Consider the following 14023-nt stretch of genomic DNA (forward strand, 5'->3'; position numbering starts at 1 on the left):
CACCTCTCTCGGAGGTCAGAAAGACAGCCAAGTCCTACAAACACAGGCATTATATCTGTTCTCTAACTCCCTACCAGGTCTCATGATATCAGATATCTCTTATGCATGCATTCAGTACCTACTTTGTGGCTTTGGGGGCTTTGTTTTGTTTTACAGTGCTGGAACTTGAACCCAGGGCCTCATGCATGCTAGGCAAGTGCCCTTCCACTGAGCCATATCCCCAGCCTACTTCCTGAAGTCATTTGCTACATACTTTGCAAGACAATAAGTGGTGTTGAGATGGAGTTTCTGACCTCCTGGAGTTTGCAGTGAGATAAGTTGGGTACACAGAGCAAGGTGTGCAGATCTGAGCTGGAAGAGGTTGGGAGAGGGGTGGACTCTCCTCCAGTTGGGGGATGTTAAGGCAGTCTGAAGGTGGAGGCAACTATGAGCTTAGCCTGGAAGAGTGAGGAGGGTTTCCATGGCAGATGCCAGGGGGAGGGGGAGACTGATTTGGCAAAGATGAGGGAGAGGCTAGTGTGCTGGGGGAGTGAGCAGGAGGGAGAGGTGGGACATTAGGCCAGAGTGAAGCCTGCGAGGAGTCAGGTTGTAAAGGGCCTTGAATGCCACTCTGAGGAATTTGGATTCTGTTTGAAAGAGTAGGAAACATTCATTCACTTATTGAAGAAATGTCTGTGGAGTTCATACACTGGTGGCCAGAAACCTGAGTCACAGCCATGAATGACCAGATAAGAATGCCTCCCCTGGGGCTGGGACTGTAGCTCAGTGGTAGAGCACTTGCCTAGGATGTGTGAGGCACTGGGTTCAAATCTCAGCACTGCATATAAATAAAATAAAGGTCTATTGACAACAACAACAAAAGTATTAAAAAAAAAAAAATGCCTGCCCTGGTGGAGCTGATGTTCTAATTGGGAGACAAGGAACACAAGTGAATACAAGATAAAGGATTTCAAATGACATCAAGAATTAAGGAGAGCTGGGTGCAGTGGTACACACCTATAATCCTAGTGGCTCAGGAGGCTGGGGCAGGAGGATCACAATTTTGAGGTCAGCGTCAGCACCTTTAAGCAACTAAGTTGCTTAAAGTCTCACTCAAAATAAAATATAAAAAGGGCTGGGGAGGTGGCTCAGGAACACCCCTGGGTTCAGTCCTGATTAAAAAAAAAAAAAAGAATTAAGGAGAAAAGGCCCAGAACGCAGAAAGGCAGGAGGGGGGTTCAGGAGGTTGCCATTGTCAATAAGCCACTCAGGAAGCCACATGGTGAAGGTGACCAGATGGAGGTGAAGGAGGGAGCCGTAAAGGTGTGTGAGGGAGAACATGATCCAAGAGGGGCATGGAAAGAGGAAAGGGGTATAGATGAGCGTCTGGCTGGTGGTATCGAGGGCCTGGCCCCTTCCCTCTGCTCACCTCCAGCCTGCTCTGGGCCCTCCCTGAACCTGCTGTCCTGGCTTGGCACTCAGAGCCCAGCTGTGCTCCCTTCCCAGGACCCAGCTGCAGGACACGCACATGCACACACGTCCACACTCATCTGCACGTGCGCCTTGTCCTGACCACACACCCCCAATAGACTCTGCTCTCCAGGGCCCCTGACTCCTGCGTCACTGTCCTGACCTAACTATGACGAGGGGGTCGGGGATAGTTGGGGGTGGGGGAGGACACAGTCTTGAGGAAAGGGTGGAGCCTTTTGAGCTGTGGGACCTGCCCCTCCTCTCACAGTGACTTGTCAAGATCCCTGGGTTCCTGCCCACCAGAAGGGAAGGGAGACAGGACAGGCCACCAGCCTTTAGGTGATGAAGCCTGCTAGACAGGGTGACCTGTCCCCTGGGATCTTTGGAGAGTTAGGATTGCAGCTTGGCAGGGAGTTGGGGGAGAGGCCTGTGGTCCTCCCCACACCCAATCTCAGTGCCATAGTAATCCTGCTGAAGGCAGAGGCTGGTCTGGGGTCCGAATACAACCCAGATGTACTTGGATACGCCTAGCAGGGTCCATTAATCTGTCCTCGGTGGCAGGGGACCTTGGGGAACAGGAAGAAAGTAAGAGGGTACCTGGAGCTCCCCCTCCAGTGCCTCCCATCTTGCCACCCAGTGCCCCTCCATCTGCCTGCTGTATTTCTCTGGTGTGGTGCTGACTCAGCCCTGGAGCCCTTAAGGGGGTCTCCTCCCTGACTTCCCCATCGACTCCCTACCTAACCCTACCCCGTTCACTTTCCCATTGAACAGCCCCCTTTGTGTGATTCCCTTGAGCAGTGCCTCCCCACTGCCTCGGAACTGAGGACCTCCCTGGCCTGTCACCCACCCAACTTCCCAGCACCTTCTCCCAATGCCCACTCCCACTCCCTCCATCCCCAGAGCTCACTCCAATGCTTGTGCCTCCTGCCCTTTCCTAATTGTGCCTTCCTCCTGGGTCACCTTCCCACACTATCTCCCCTTTTTCTTCAAATCACAAACCCAAGTTTCCCTCCTCTTCCCCATTCCCACAGCAGGAAGTTGTCTCCTTCCTCTACACTGCCATCATCTAGGTACAATCTCAGGTCTCTTGCTGTCAGAGCCACCAGGTCCATCTGTCAGTCTAGCACTGAAAACTCCAGGAGATATTTATTAAAAGTCTCTGCTGGGAGGGATACTCTCTCTAGACATGTCGCACAGGTGTCCTGGTACACAGAGAAGGAAGGGCAGTATATGGAAAGTCTCACACAACTTGGTTCCTGCCAAGTACCCGGGCTGTTTATGGGCCTTACTCTGCCGTGGGGAGCATTCCATGGGTATCTCCATGCCTGGCTCCTCAGCCAGAGAATGGGAGGAGTGAGCCATTTCTGGCCAGCTATCTTCCTGGGATCCTGGACTTGGGAAACCTCATCTCCTTTCTGAGTAGTCAGCCATGAAGCCCAGCTTGAAAGGGACAGTTGTGACAAAATGGTGGCTGAGGAGGAGTCAGGCTCTGTTCCACAGATTCCTCCTGGCAGCCAATTGAAATTGAAGATCCAAGTAAAAGCAAATTTACAACCCCCCTGAGCTGTCCTAAACCCCAGGCAGCACGGAGCCCCAGCTGCCTGGAGTCTGGCTGGGGAGAGGGGGGCCTCTGGGCCCCCCATCCTGCCTCCTTTCCAAGCAGTGGCTTCTTGGCTCAGGAATTCAGCCAGCCGGCCCAGAAGACCTTCTGTGCTGGGAAGTAGGGTGGCTGGGGTCCTGGGAGGGGGTGTGTGTGGCGGGGGGGGGGAGCTTCCTGGCCCTTGGGAACTGGGAAAGAAGCAAGAATGCTGGAGAAGGGGTTCCTGCTGGAGATTCAAGGCCGAGTCCTTTTCAAGGTTAGTTTGGAGAAACTGAGGCAAGGGATGCTTTTTTTGGTCATAAAGCAGCCAACAGAATCAGACCTCTAGGTTTCTGTTCTCAGCAAGCAGCTCTGTGAAGGGGCTCAGTGGCTGAAAGGGGCTGTCTGGTGAACATGAGAGCTGAATCGGTGACCTGAACTCTGCTACTGACTTGCCAGGCACCTATCTTGGCCAGGTGACCTTTTCTTGGAATGGAGATTCTGTAGAATGGAGATGGCAAAAATGATGGGCATTGCTTCCCAGGGCTGTGATGGACTAGAGGACATCTGGCATATGAATCAAGAACACAGCTATTATTACTCTTGTAGTCCTCGGTCGGTCTTCCTCTGGCATTGTCTACCGTTCCCTCCTGGGAGTTGGCACAGATTCTTGGCACCTTGCCTTTGGTACAGTAGCTGCCCTGACCATGCATCTTGCTGGAAAAAGGTCATCAAATAGAGGGGCCTTGACCACACTTCAGCAACTAGCACCTGGACACAGTTTTCACTCCCTGCAAAAGCTGTGGATGGATAAGGGGCAGATATCAAGACAGTTCAAAACTTGGTTTATTCAAAGCCTGGGGCCCACCAGGTATTTCTTGGGGAGACCCAGAGAAGCCCCAGTAACCTTGGTCTGAGTGAGACCTTTGGGCATACCCTAAACAAGCCCTGAAACATTACAAGATCACCTTCCCTGGTTATTTATGTCTTAAATTCCCCAAATACTTGAGTCCTTTCAGGCTCCCACAGCACCATAGACCTTCACATCTTGTCAGATTTCTGCAGAAAGTACCAGACCACATCTTAGGATTCTAGTTCTTAAGTATTGTGAAATATTCTCAAGCCCCTTCCTATATTACTAATCCTGTATCAGAAGATGGGACTGGTAAATGGTCCAAAGTAGCTTTTCTGTCTAAACAAAAACAAAATTAGAAAGTCTTAACTTTAAAAAAAGCACCACTGAGCCAGATGTTATTATCCAACGATAATCCCAGGTACTCAGGAGGCTGAAGCAGGAGCATCACAAGTTCAAGGCTGGCCTGGGCAACTTAATAGGACCCTGTCTTAAAATAAAAAATTAAATGGACTGGGGATGTAGCTCAGTGGTAGAGTACTTGCCTAGCATGTAGGAGGTCTTCAGTTCCACCCCAGAACTGCACACACAAAACCAAAAACGCATCTTGCAATTTAAATGGAAGAATTTTTTCCTACCACATAGACCTTTCCAGAGGTATGGTTATAATGACAAGTTTCATTTTGTTAACACAGAACTTAGTGACTTCATGAGGATTTTGCATGAAATCCACTGAGCTCTTGTTCCTATATAGGAATATAGTCCACACTCTACTTCAAGGAAGCTTATAGCAACCTTAGACATACGCTTCAACACCCAAACTTAGCAAATATGTTCCCAAATTGTTCATGGTTCACTAAGAACTAATGAACTATCAGAACTTGATGTTTGATCCCACAAGTATTCCCCTAATCTGATGTAAATAGCTCTTTGGCTTGTGTCTTAGTTCATAGCCAGCAAATAATTTTAGTTCTTTCAGGAAAGTGTATTTTTCTTGCAGCAAACAAGACTCACCGACTCTGAGTTGGAAGAGATCTAAGAGGTCCTGGGAAGGTGAAGGTCCACCCTCTGCTTGTGTATTTCCAGTGACAAGACATCTGATATCTCAGAGAATTAGAGGCTTGTTTCAGTGAAGCAGCAGGTATCCCCTGTGTACCCATCCATGCATCCATCTACCATTCATTCACCAGAAAAGCATTTCTTGAGGTTATCCCTCAGTTTTGTAACTAACTTCCTGATCACCTTACCTAGAGAACAAGGGACCAGTCACGAACAGGCTTTGTACAAAAATCAACATTTTCTTTCTTAATATTTATTTTTTAGTTTTAGGTGGACACAATATCTTTATTTTATTTTTATGTGGTGCTGAGAATTGAACCCAGTGCCCCATGCATGCTAGGCGAGTGCACCCCACTTGAGCCACATCCTCAGCCCCAACAATTTCTTATTATAAAAACAATATGTAATTTTTGAACAACAAGAAAACACAGTTAAACCGAAACCCAAACTAAAAAGTACCCATAATGCCATTAGAGAGATGGAGTTGTAAGCGGCCATTTTCATTCTTTTTTCTTGGGTCTTGCCCCAAATCTCTGTGTAACTGGACACCCTTTGCCCTGAGGAACTATGTTTGAACATACTTGTCCGACTCCTCCAGAGATTCAAGGGTTTATGAACATGACATTGTTCCCCCAACTTCTGACCAAGCACTAAGAACATACTTGGGACAAAGTGCTGGGCCTTCTTAGGAAGGTCATCAGCCAGTCTAAACCAGTTCCTGTGTCCTAAGGGCCTGGCCTTTCCCTTTCTATGCCTGGCACCATCAAAAGCCTGACAAAACTAATAGCCCAGACATCACCTCCCTTCCCTTCTCCCCAGTCTAAGATGCCTAAAACCATTTCTTAGCCAGATGGCTTCAATCCACTCGATAGTAGCCCCGTTGATTGAACCCTTACTATTACTAGGACAGTTCCAAGCAATTTGCAAATTACTTGTCTTTTTAAATCTGTCTTGCTTCCCACTGGACTTTACAGGACCAACATTTAATACCTCTTCTGGAAGGCATGGCGCCCAACACAGATCCCCACAAATAGCAGATGCTCAAAGATGCTATGGATGATATGCGAATGTCTACACCTCCTCCAAGATAAGCATTTGGAGTTGAATCTGATCTCCTGGAATCTGTTTCTGAATTGGGAGTTTATTTCCCATTCATTGTGGGGTCTGCACCGATTGAGTAAAAAGGATTGACACACTTGTGTCCTCCCACCTCCTCTGTTGGACTAAGCTAAGGTGGAGGTCAGAGAGCCAGTAGAGGGAACAGAGTTTGGGGCTGGCCTCTCTGCAGAGGTCCCTAAAGACACAAGGATTCTTTGCTCCACCCACTCTGCATGGACCCAACAGATGCATGAGCCTGGTTCACACCCACTACCTGCTCCCACTTTCTAAAGCCCACAGTCCCTCTTGCTTCAGTAGCAACATCTATGGGCTGGTTCCCCAGAGGCCACTGAGGAAAGCCCCACTGGCAAGCAGTAAGGAAACATGGAAGAGAAACAACAAATGGGCCAGGAGTGGGAGCTGCCAAAACAAACCAAGTGCAAAACGGCCGCCTGCCACCACCTCAGCTGGGCCCAGGCCAGGAGCGCAGACAAGAACACATACGTGCAGGGAGACACACAGGCCATTGAGTTCCTTGCAGGCTTCCCACTATGCTACTGGAACTACTGGGGGCTCCAGAGTAAGGGAGCCTTGCAGTCAAGGGTGATGGAGGGAGGAGGATGACAGAAATGTCAGTAGCCTCATCTCCACAGTGCCTCCTGCTTCTTAGGCTCCTTTTGTCCCTCCAGTTCCAGAACATGCCCTGCCTATTCATGAGTCCCCCTTGATTTCTCTGCCAGATTGCCCCTTCCCCTCTTTACTGCCTGTCAAACTCCTATTTATCCTTCAATACTAGGTCAAAGGTGAAGCCACTTTGGACCCCCAGAGGAAGTCAGCCTTTAGCATGTCTTCACTTTTATTACCATAGCAACTATTACTTCTTACACATCTTACTCATTCACAAATGTATGTGTGTCCACTTCCCCATTAAGTGCTGAAGTTCTTACAGGTATGGGCCATGCCATATACACAAGCCAGAGGAAGGGATTTCAATTAGGAGCCTGTAAGGCTTTCAGGTTCAAACCAAATTACCTTCATAGTAACTATGATAAAATTCAGTTACTAACCTTCCAAGGCTTTCAAACTCTTAAGACCTCAAACAATAGTCAATACCACAATTTATTTTATTTTTTTTAAAGAGAGAGTGAGAGAGAGGTAGAGAGAGAGAGAATTTCAATATTTATTTTTTAGTATTTAGCGGACACAACATCTTTGTTTGTATGTGGTGCTGAGAATCGAACCCGGGCCGCACGCATGCCAGGTGAGCGCGCTACCACTTGAGCCACATCCCCAGCCCAATACCACAATTTATAAATAACTAGTACACATGTATATACAATCATCTCTTGGTGTCTGAGTGGGATTGGTACCAGGACCCCAGTGAGAATACCAAAATCCAAGGATATTTAAGCCCCTTATATAAAATGGCACAGGATTTGCATAGAATTTGTCCACATCCTCTTGTATATTTTATTTTGGTACTGGGGATTGAACCCAGGGGCACCTTACCACTGAGCTACATTTCCAGCCCTTTTTGAGACAAGGTCTCCCTAAGTTGCTGAGGCTGACCTTGAGCTTGCAATCCTTTTTCATCTCTCAAATTGCTAAATTACAGGTATGTGCTACTGTGCCCTCATATGCATTTTAAATTACCTTTAGAGTACTTATAATTCCCAAGACAATGTAAATGTGTGTAAAAAGTTGATATATTATTCAGGAAATGACAAGAATAGACAGTCTATATATTTAATACACACTAACTTTTTAATATTTTCAATTGAATCCAAAGATGCAGAACTTGTGGATAAAGAAGGCTAACTACATGTACATATCTGATTGAAAAAGCTTCAGTAAAATAATACCAGTCAGGCACAGTGGCACACACCTATAAACTCAGCTACTCTGGTGACTAAGGCAGGAGGATTACAAGTTTGAAGATTGCATGAATTTAGCAAGAACATGTCTCAAAATAATTTTTTTTTAATTTTTAAAAAATAAATGGGAGCTGGGTGCCGTGGCACACGCCTGTAATCCCAGTGGCTTGGGAGGCTGAGGCAGGAGGATCTCGAGTTCAAAGCCAGCCTCAGCAAACTCACTGACACCTTGTCTCTAAATAAAATACAAAATAGAGCTAGGGATGTGGCTCAGTGATCCAATACCCCGAGTTCAATCCCCAGAGCCAAAAATAAATAAATTAAAAATAAACAGGAGTGCACACCTGTAATCCCAGCTAAGACAGGAGGATTGCAAGTTCAAGGTCAGCCTCAACAATTTAGTGAGACCCTATCTCAAAATAAAATGGTCTAGGGATGTGGCTCAGTGGCTAAGCATCCCTGGGGTCCATTCCTGCTACCAAAAAATAAAACCTGGCATGTAGCTCAGTAGTAGAGTGCCCGTGGACTCAATCCCTAGTACCCACCCACCCCCAAAACTAAATTGTATTTTTTTTAGCTTAGTTGCCTTTTAAAAACAAGGCTGTGACCCAGTATATTGATCTCAAGGTCCACAAACCTGTCACCATCACTTTGATAAACATTGCTTGAGATGACTCTGGTTTGATAAACCTGAAAGATCAGGTCATCCCATAAATACCCAAATGAGAAAACATGTATTACCTGTGTGCCCAGTAATTATTCAGGGGAGACTTATCTTTCTCACCAAACAACCTAGCCAGAAAGGCTTCAAAGGCTCTGGACTCCAGTTGCCCAGAAGCTACCTGGGCCCTGCAGAACCAGGAATTAAATCAGTCAAAACTGTCCATTCCTTCCATAGAGCCTGACATTAGGAGATTCCATTTGCTTCCATCATCCTTAAATCACCTTTCCTGTGCCTGGGAACCATTACCAGGGAGGAGTCTGGCAAATCTATAGGCATACAACAAGCCCAGCTGCATAGGCAGGCACGTGGCCTTTATCCATCCAGTCTTCCTCTGAGGGCATGAAAATGTTAAGGCGGACATCTAGATTGTTGGGCTTCTGTACCCACTAAACAGTTTGTTAAGGTTACATGTCATAATCTGTTCTGTAGGAAACATCTGGATTACCCTCCTGTACCTAAAAAACTTGTAAAGTTTACTCCTCTCCCTATTCAGGGACACACAGAATTGCACAGGGAAGAAGCAGTAGCAGTGAGCGGCAGGGCACCATCACAACTTGTAGTTTTTATTGTACAGGACAAGAAAGATCCACTGTTGGGGCCCAACAAGAGACAATACACCTCCCTGCCCTCAATTCAGAGTCCTTGAGCTGAGGGAACAGGCCTTTCTTTTGGCACCAGAGACTGAAACCAGGGGTGCTTAACCACTGAGCCACATCTCATCCCTTTTTCTTTTGATAGGGGCCTAAGTAGGTGAGGCTGGCTTTGAACTTTGAATCCTCCTGCCTCAGCCTCCCGAGTCTCTGGGATGAGTGTTCTACCACCCCGGCTTAACAGGTCTGTTCTCAGAGTTCTGGCAGTCATCAGTGAAAGAGCCAAGTCAAGACAGCCACATCCGGGCCTACCTGAGGTGATGGGGGAAGGGGGAGGTAATAAGGGGGGCAGCTTCATTTCGATTACTTGGGCGTGACCCTGAAGACTCGGATGTGGATGGCCGAGTTGTTGCGGATTCGGGTCAGTGGCTCTCTGGTGTCAGTTTCTGGTTCCAGTTCATCCACAAGCTCCACAGTAGAGGTATTGGCAGCCACCTGCAAGGACCCGAAGCTGCCTGCCTGCAACTGCAGGGCAATGTTGATGGCGCGGTTGATGGCCAGTCCCAAGCCATGAATGTAGATCTCAGTGCATGCATTCTGACCCCGTGTCCCTCCGTCCAGAAGCTTCTGGCAGCGGGCCAGCTGGGCCTTAAAGTCAGTCTTCATGTTGACATAAATGTCATTGGGCCTCCGGGGCAGGCGGTGGGGAAGCCTTTTCCGAAGGGTGTACTCCACCGGGTCCAGCTCAGCGTCGACTGCCCCGCGGGGCTCTCGGTTTTCAGCCATGCTGTGCACCCTGGCATGGGAAAGGGACAAGATGGGAGAGTCACAAGCTACTCCGGGTATTTTCCCATCTCGCTTCCCGTACAAAAGGTGTACCCGGGAGGGGGCACGGTTGACGCCCCTCTTCCCTTCCAGCCTCTCTCCCCAACTCCGGTTCTTATTTGTTCGTCGAGTCTTCCCCAACCTCACGCACCTCCACCGCCTCCTCCGCCAGCTCTACCGCGCCTACCCTCTGCGCTCCACAGTGCCTTCCGGGCGCGCGGCCCGCTCCGCCAGCCCACTCAAGGGTATGCGGAGCAACCCAAATAGAGGCTGCGATCCGCGACCTTCAGTCGCGGAAAGGATAGGAAGGCGGCGCGCAACACGCACGCCAGACCCCAGCCCAAAAAAGGGTGGCGAACTGCGCCCCTGCGCCCAGCCGTCCGCGAATTGCCTTCCCGGCCTCCGTTCTCCCCGCCCCTTTCCTGAGCGCTCGCGCGAGTGCGCGAGGAGTTTGAGCACCGCGAGGCTTCCGGGCGTGACGGGATCTACACGTGTACGCCGGGGGCGGGGCGGGCGGTGGGGGGAGGGGCCAGGAGGTGCGGGGCGGGGCTCCTTCGGTCAATCCCGGGTTCCGTGCCGCGGAAGGGGTCTAGAAGTGGGGCGAGAGCAGCAGTTAGCTATCCCAGGGGCCTGAGCAGGGGATTCTGAGTAGACAGCTGGCGAGTTCAGAAGAACGTGATCGCGAAGGTCAGCAGAGGTGTGGGTAGATGTAGACAGCTGACCTCTCGCCCAAGGTCCCTGTAGCCCAAGGATCGAAGGGGGATTTAGTAAAGGCCGGGTCCCCACCTTGCCCGAGGAAAGAGCCCGGGGATACCCCTGTAGCTCACGGAACCGATCTTTCTCTCCTGAGTGCGGGGCCACACGCTCTGCGCCCAGCCTTAAGAGCTTCTCACCCACACCTCTGCTAGCTCCCCCAGCTTTTCGGCCGCTAGCGGAAACCCCAGAGCAGAGACGTACCGCCCCCTGGCGGGGAGGGCTGGGGTTCGCAGCTCCCCAAGCCTGTGAGGACTGCCCTTTGTTCAAGATTGGTTTAGCTTCTGGACAGTTCCCTTGGAAAAGACTTAGACCTCACTGGGGACCTTGAACAATTGGGCTTTGGCTTCCCCATCACTCAAATAGGGATGCTAATTGAGTTGTTAAACCCATTGTCTTCTTGTAAATTGTTAAGTGTGCAGTGAGTTGGCTTGTTTATGCTCTCCAGACTCTTCTCTAGTTGCCATGGGCGGGGTCTGACTTTCTGAACCAAAGGTTGGAAAGAGAACTTAGCCCCACATCATCTAGATCCTGCAGCTTTCTTCTTTAGCTTCAGATTCTTTGATTAACCACAAGTGTGGGGGCTTTATGTTAAAATGGAATATAAGACAGTAAAGATACCAATTCCTTCCAAATTGATCTATAGTTTTATGACAATCTCAGCAAGAATTTTTGTAGATATAGAGAAGTTTATTTTAAAACTGATATAGAAAAGCAAATGAAGTAGATTAGCCAAAATAATTTTGAAAACGTTGTTGGAATCATGCCATAGAATTTTGACTATTTAAGTGTAATAATGAAGAAAGTGTGGTACTGGCAGAGGGATAGACACAAAAATCAATATAGTAGAATAGAGAATCCAGAAATAATACAGCCAATTTATTTTCAACAATGATGCAAAGGCATTTCAGTGGAGAAAGGATGGTCCTCAACAAGTGGTGTTGAAACAACTGGAGAAATAGGCAGAGAAATGAACCTCAGTAATACAAAATCAATGGTAGATCTAAATGTAAACCATGAAACTATAAAACCTTTAGATGGATTCCACCTCTTGGGTCCCCTTCTTCCTCTGGGAGAAGTCTTTTCTGCTGTCCTTTAATAAACTTCTAATTTCTACTCTGACCTTGCCTCGGTGTGCTTCTTTGGTGTTATTCTTCAACATTGGGGAAGCAAGGACTCGTCACGGGCCAACAGGGGTAACATATTGGAGGCCCCAGACCGAGATTCTACACCTACACTGAGGTAAGCCCTCTCCACGCACCCCATGTCTGTTTGAGGTGCATCTTTCTCTCTCTTTCTGGAGGGTAAGGTGGGCACCCGATGGCTACTTAAATGCAATTAGTGCAGCCGCCATTCCACCTCTTGGGTCCCCTTCTTCCTCCGGGAGAAGTCTTTTCTGCTGTCCTTTAATAAACTTCTAATTTCTACTCTGAAAAAATAAATAAATAAATAAAATGAAACTTTAGATGAAGACAGGGGAAAAGTCTTCCTGAAATAGGATCAGGTGAAGAGTTGTTAGACATGATTCCAAAAGCACAATCTATAAAAGAAAAATTGATAACTGAACTTTTGTCAAAATGTCAAAATTTTTGCTCTGAAAATAAACCACAGACTAGGAGAATATACTTGTGAGTCACATGTCCAAAAATCCAGGATATGTAAAGAACTCTGAACTCAAGATTTAGAAAATAGAGCTGGGTGGCAGTGTGCTTGCCTGCACATGTGAGGTGCTGGGTTTGATCCCCAGCACCACATAAAAATAAATAAATAAAGGTTTTGTGTACATCTACATTTAAAAATATTTTTTTTACAAAAAAGAGAAAATAACCAGGTACAGTGGTGCACACCTGTAATCCCAGAAGCTTAGGAGGCTAAGACAGGAAGATCTTGAGTTCATAGCCAGCCTTAGCAAAATCGAGGTGCTAAGCAACTCAGTGAGATCCTATCTCTAAATAGAATACAAAATAGGGCTGGGCATATGGTTCACTGGTCGAGTGCCCCTGAGTTCAATTCTCGGTACCTCCAAAAAATGTTAGAAAATAAACAACTCAATAATAAAATAGGCAAAAGTCTTGGACACTTCAGCAAAAAAAAAAAAAAAAAAAAAAAGGGTATAAGGACATCAGAAGATGTTCAACATCATTAGCCATTAAGGAAATGCACATTAAAACCATGAGGAGGGCTGGGTTGTAGCTCAGTGGTACAGTGCTTGCCTAGCCTGTGTGAGGCACTGGGTTGGATCCTCAGTACCACATAAAAATAAATAAAGTTGTCTATCTACAACTTTTTAGTTGTCTATCTACAACTAAAAAAATGTTTAAGAAAACATGATGAGGGCTGGGGGTTGTGGCTCAGTGGTAAAGAGCTTGCCTAGCACATGTGAAGCACTGGGTTCAATTCTCAGTACCACATTAAAAAAAATAAATAGAATGAAAACTTATTTTAAAACATGATCAAATGCCATTTACATATTAGAATGGCTAAAATACAAAATCCTGACAATATTAAGTGTGGATGAGAATGCAGAGAAATTGGATCTCTCATACACTGCTTGTGGAAATGTAAAATGGTAGAATCATTCTAGAAATAGTTTGGCAGTTTCTTCTAAAAATAAACATCACATGACCAAGCAAGAGCACTTGGGGGCATTAAAAAACCTGTACACTATTGTGCATAGCAGTTCCATTTATAATAAATTTCCCAAGTTGGAAACAATCCAGATGTCTTTCAACTGATGAATGGTAAAATAAGCTACAGTACATCCATACCACAGAATACAACAAAGCAAAAAGGATTGGATCAAAGCAACCTGTCAAGCCATTAAAATACTGTGTATATTATATAATACTCTGGTAAGCAGCTCCTATTTTGGTGTGAAAGACAATATGAGCAAGATGTGTGAATTGTGCTAAGGGAGTGGGGGTAAGTATAGGATTTGTTAAACCCCTGGGAAGGAAGAGCCAATATGATCTTGAGGGTGCCAAGGTTTTCCAGAGGAAGAACAAGTAAGCTGAGACAGGGATGTCTAGCAGTGGGGCCCATATTCTGTTAGAATGGACAAGTTTTGCAGGACTAAACCCTGGGAGGTTGGGGAGAAGTGGAAGAACCAGCAAAGGCCTGAGAAGTAACAACTGGTGAGGCAGGAGGGAAACCAAGGGAGTGTAGTGTCCCAGAAAGCAGCTGAAGAAACCCTATCTGGAAAAGGGGGTGACCAGCTGT

At 47.2% G+C, this 14023-nt stretch overlaps 1 protein-coding gene across 3 annotated transcripts; it reads right to left on the bottom strand.

Moving 5' to 3' along the window:
• Positions 1-9178: 9178 nt before the first annotated feature.
• On the bottom strand, positions 9179-10951 carry Pop7 (POP7 homolog, ribonuclease P/MRP subunit). 3 transcript variants are annotated; one of them, XM_071605304.1, is made up of 2 exons: positions 10838-10951; positions 9179-10022 (listed from the first exon to the last, which is right to left on the bottom strand). In XM_071605304.1, the coding sequence occupies exon 2, from the start codon at positions 10010-10012 to the stop codon at positions 9590-9592; it is 423 nt and encodes a 140-aa protein (XP_071461405.1). In that variant the 5' UTR covers positions 10013-10022; positions 10838-10951; the 3' UTR covers positions 9179-9589. The 3 variants fall into 3 exon arrangements, with proteins under 3 accessions (XP_071461405.1, XP_027808723.1, XP_027808721.1); XM_027952922.2 differs by lacking the exon at positions 10838-10951 and adding an exon at positions 10239-10474; XM_027952920.2 differs by lacking the exon at positions 10838-10951 and adding an exon at positions 10203-10473.
• Between the last annotated feature and the right edge of the window lie 3072 nt (positions 10952-14023).

This window comes from Marmota flaviventris, chromosome 19, assembly GCF_047511675.1.
Source record: "Marmota flaviventris isolate mMarFla1 chromosome 19, mMarFla1.hap1, whole genome shotgun sequence".
Taxonomy (NCBI): domain Eukaryota; kingdom Metazoa; phylum Chordata; class Mammalia; order Rodentia; family Sciuridae; genus Marmota; species Marmota flaviventris.

Coding starts and splice junctions, on each gene's coding strand:
- Pop7 (XM_071605304.1), bottom strand. CDS start 10,012: ATGGCTGAAAACCGAGAGCCCCGCGGGGCAGTCGACGCTGAGCTGGAC.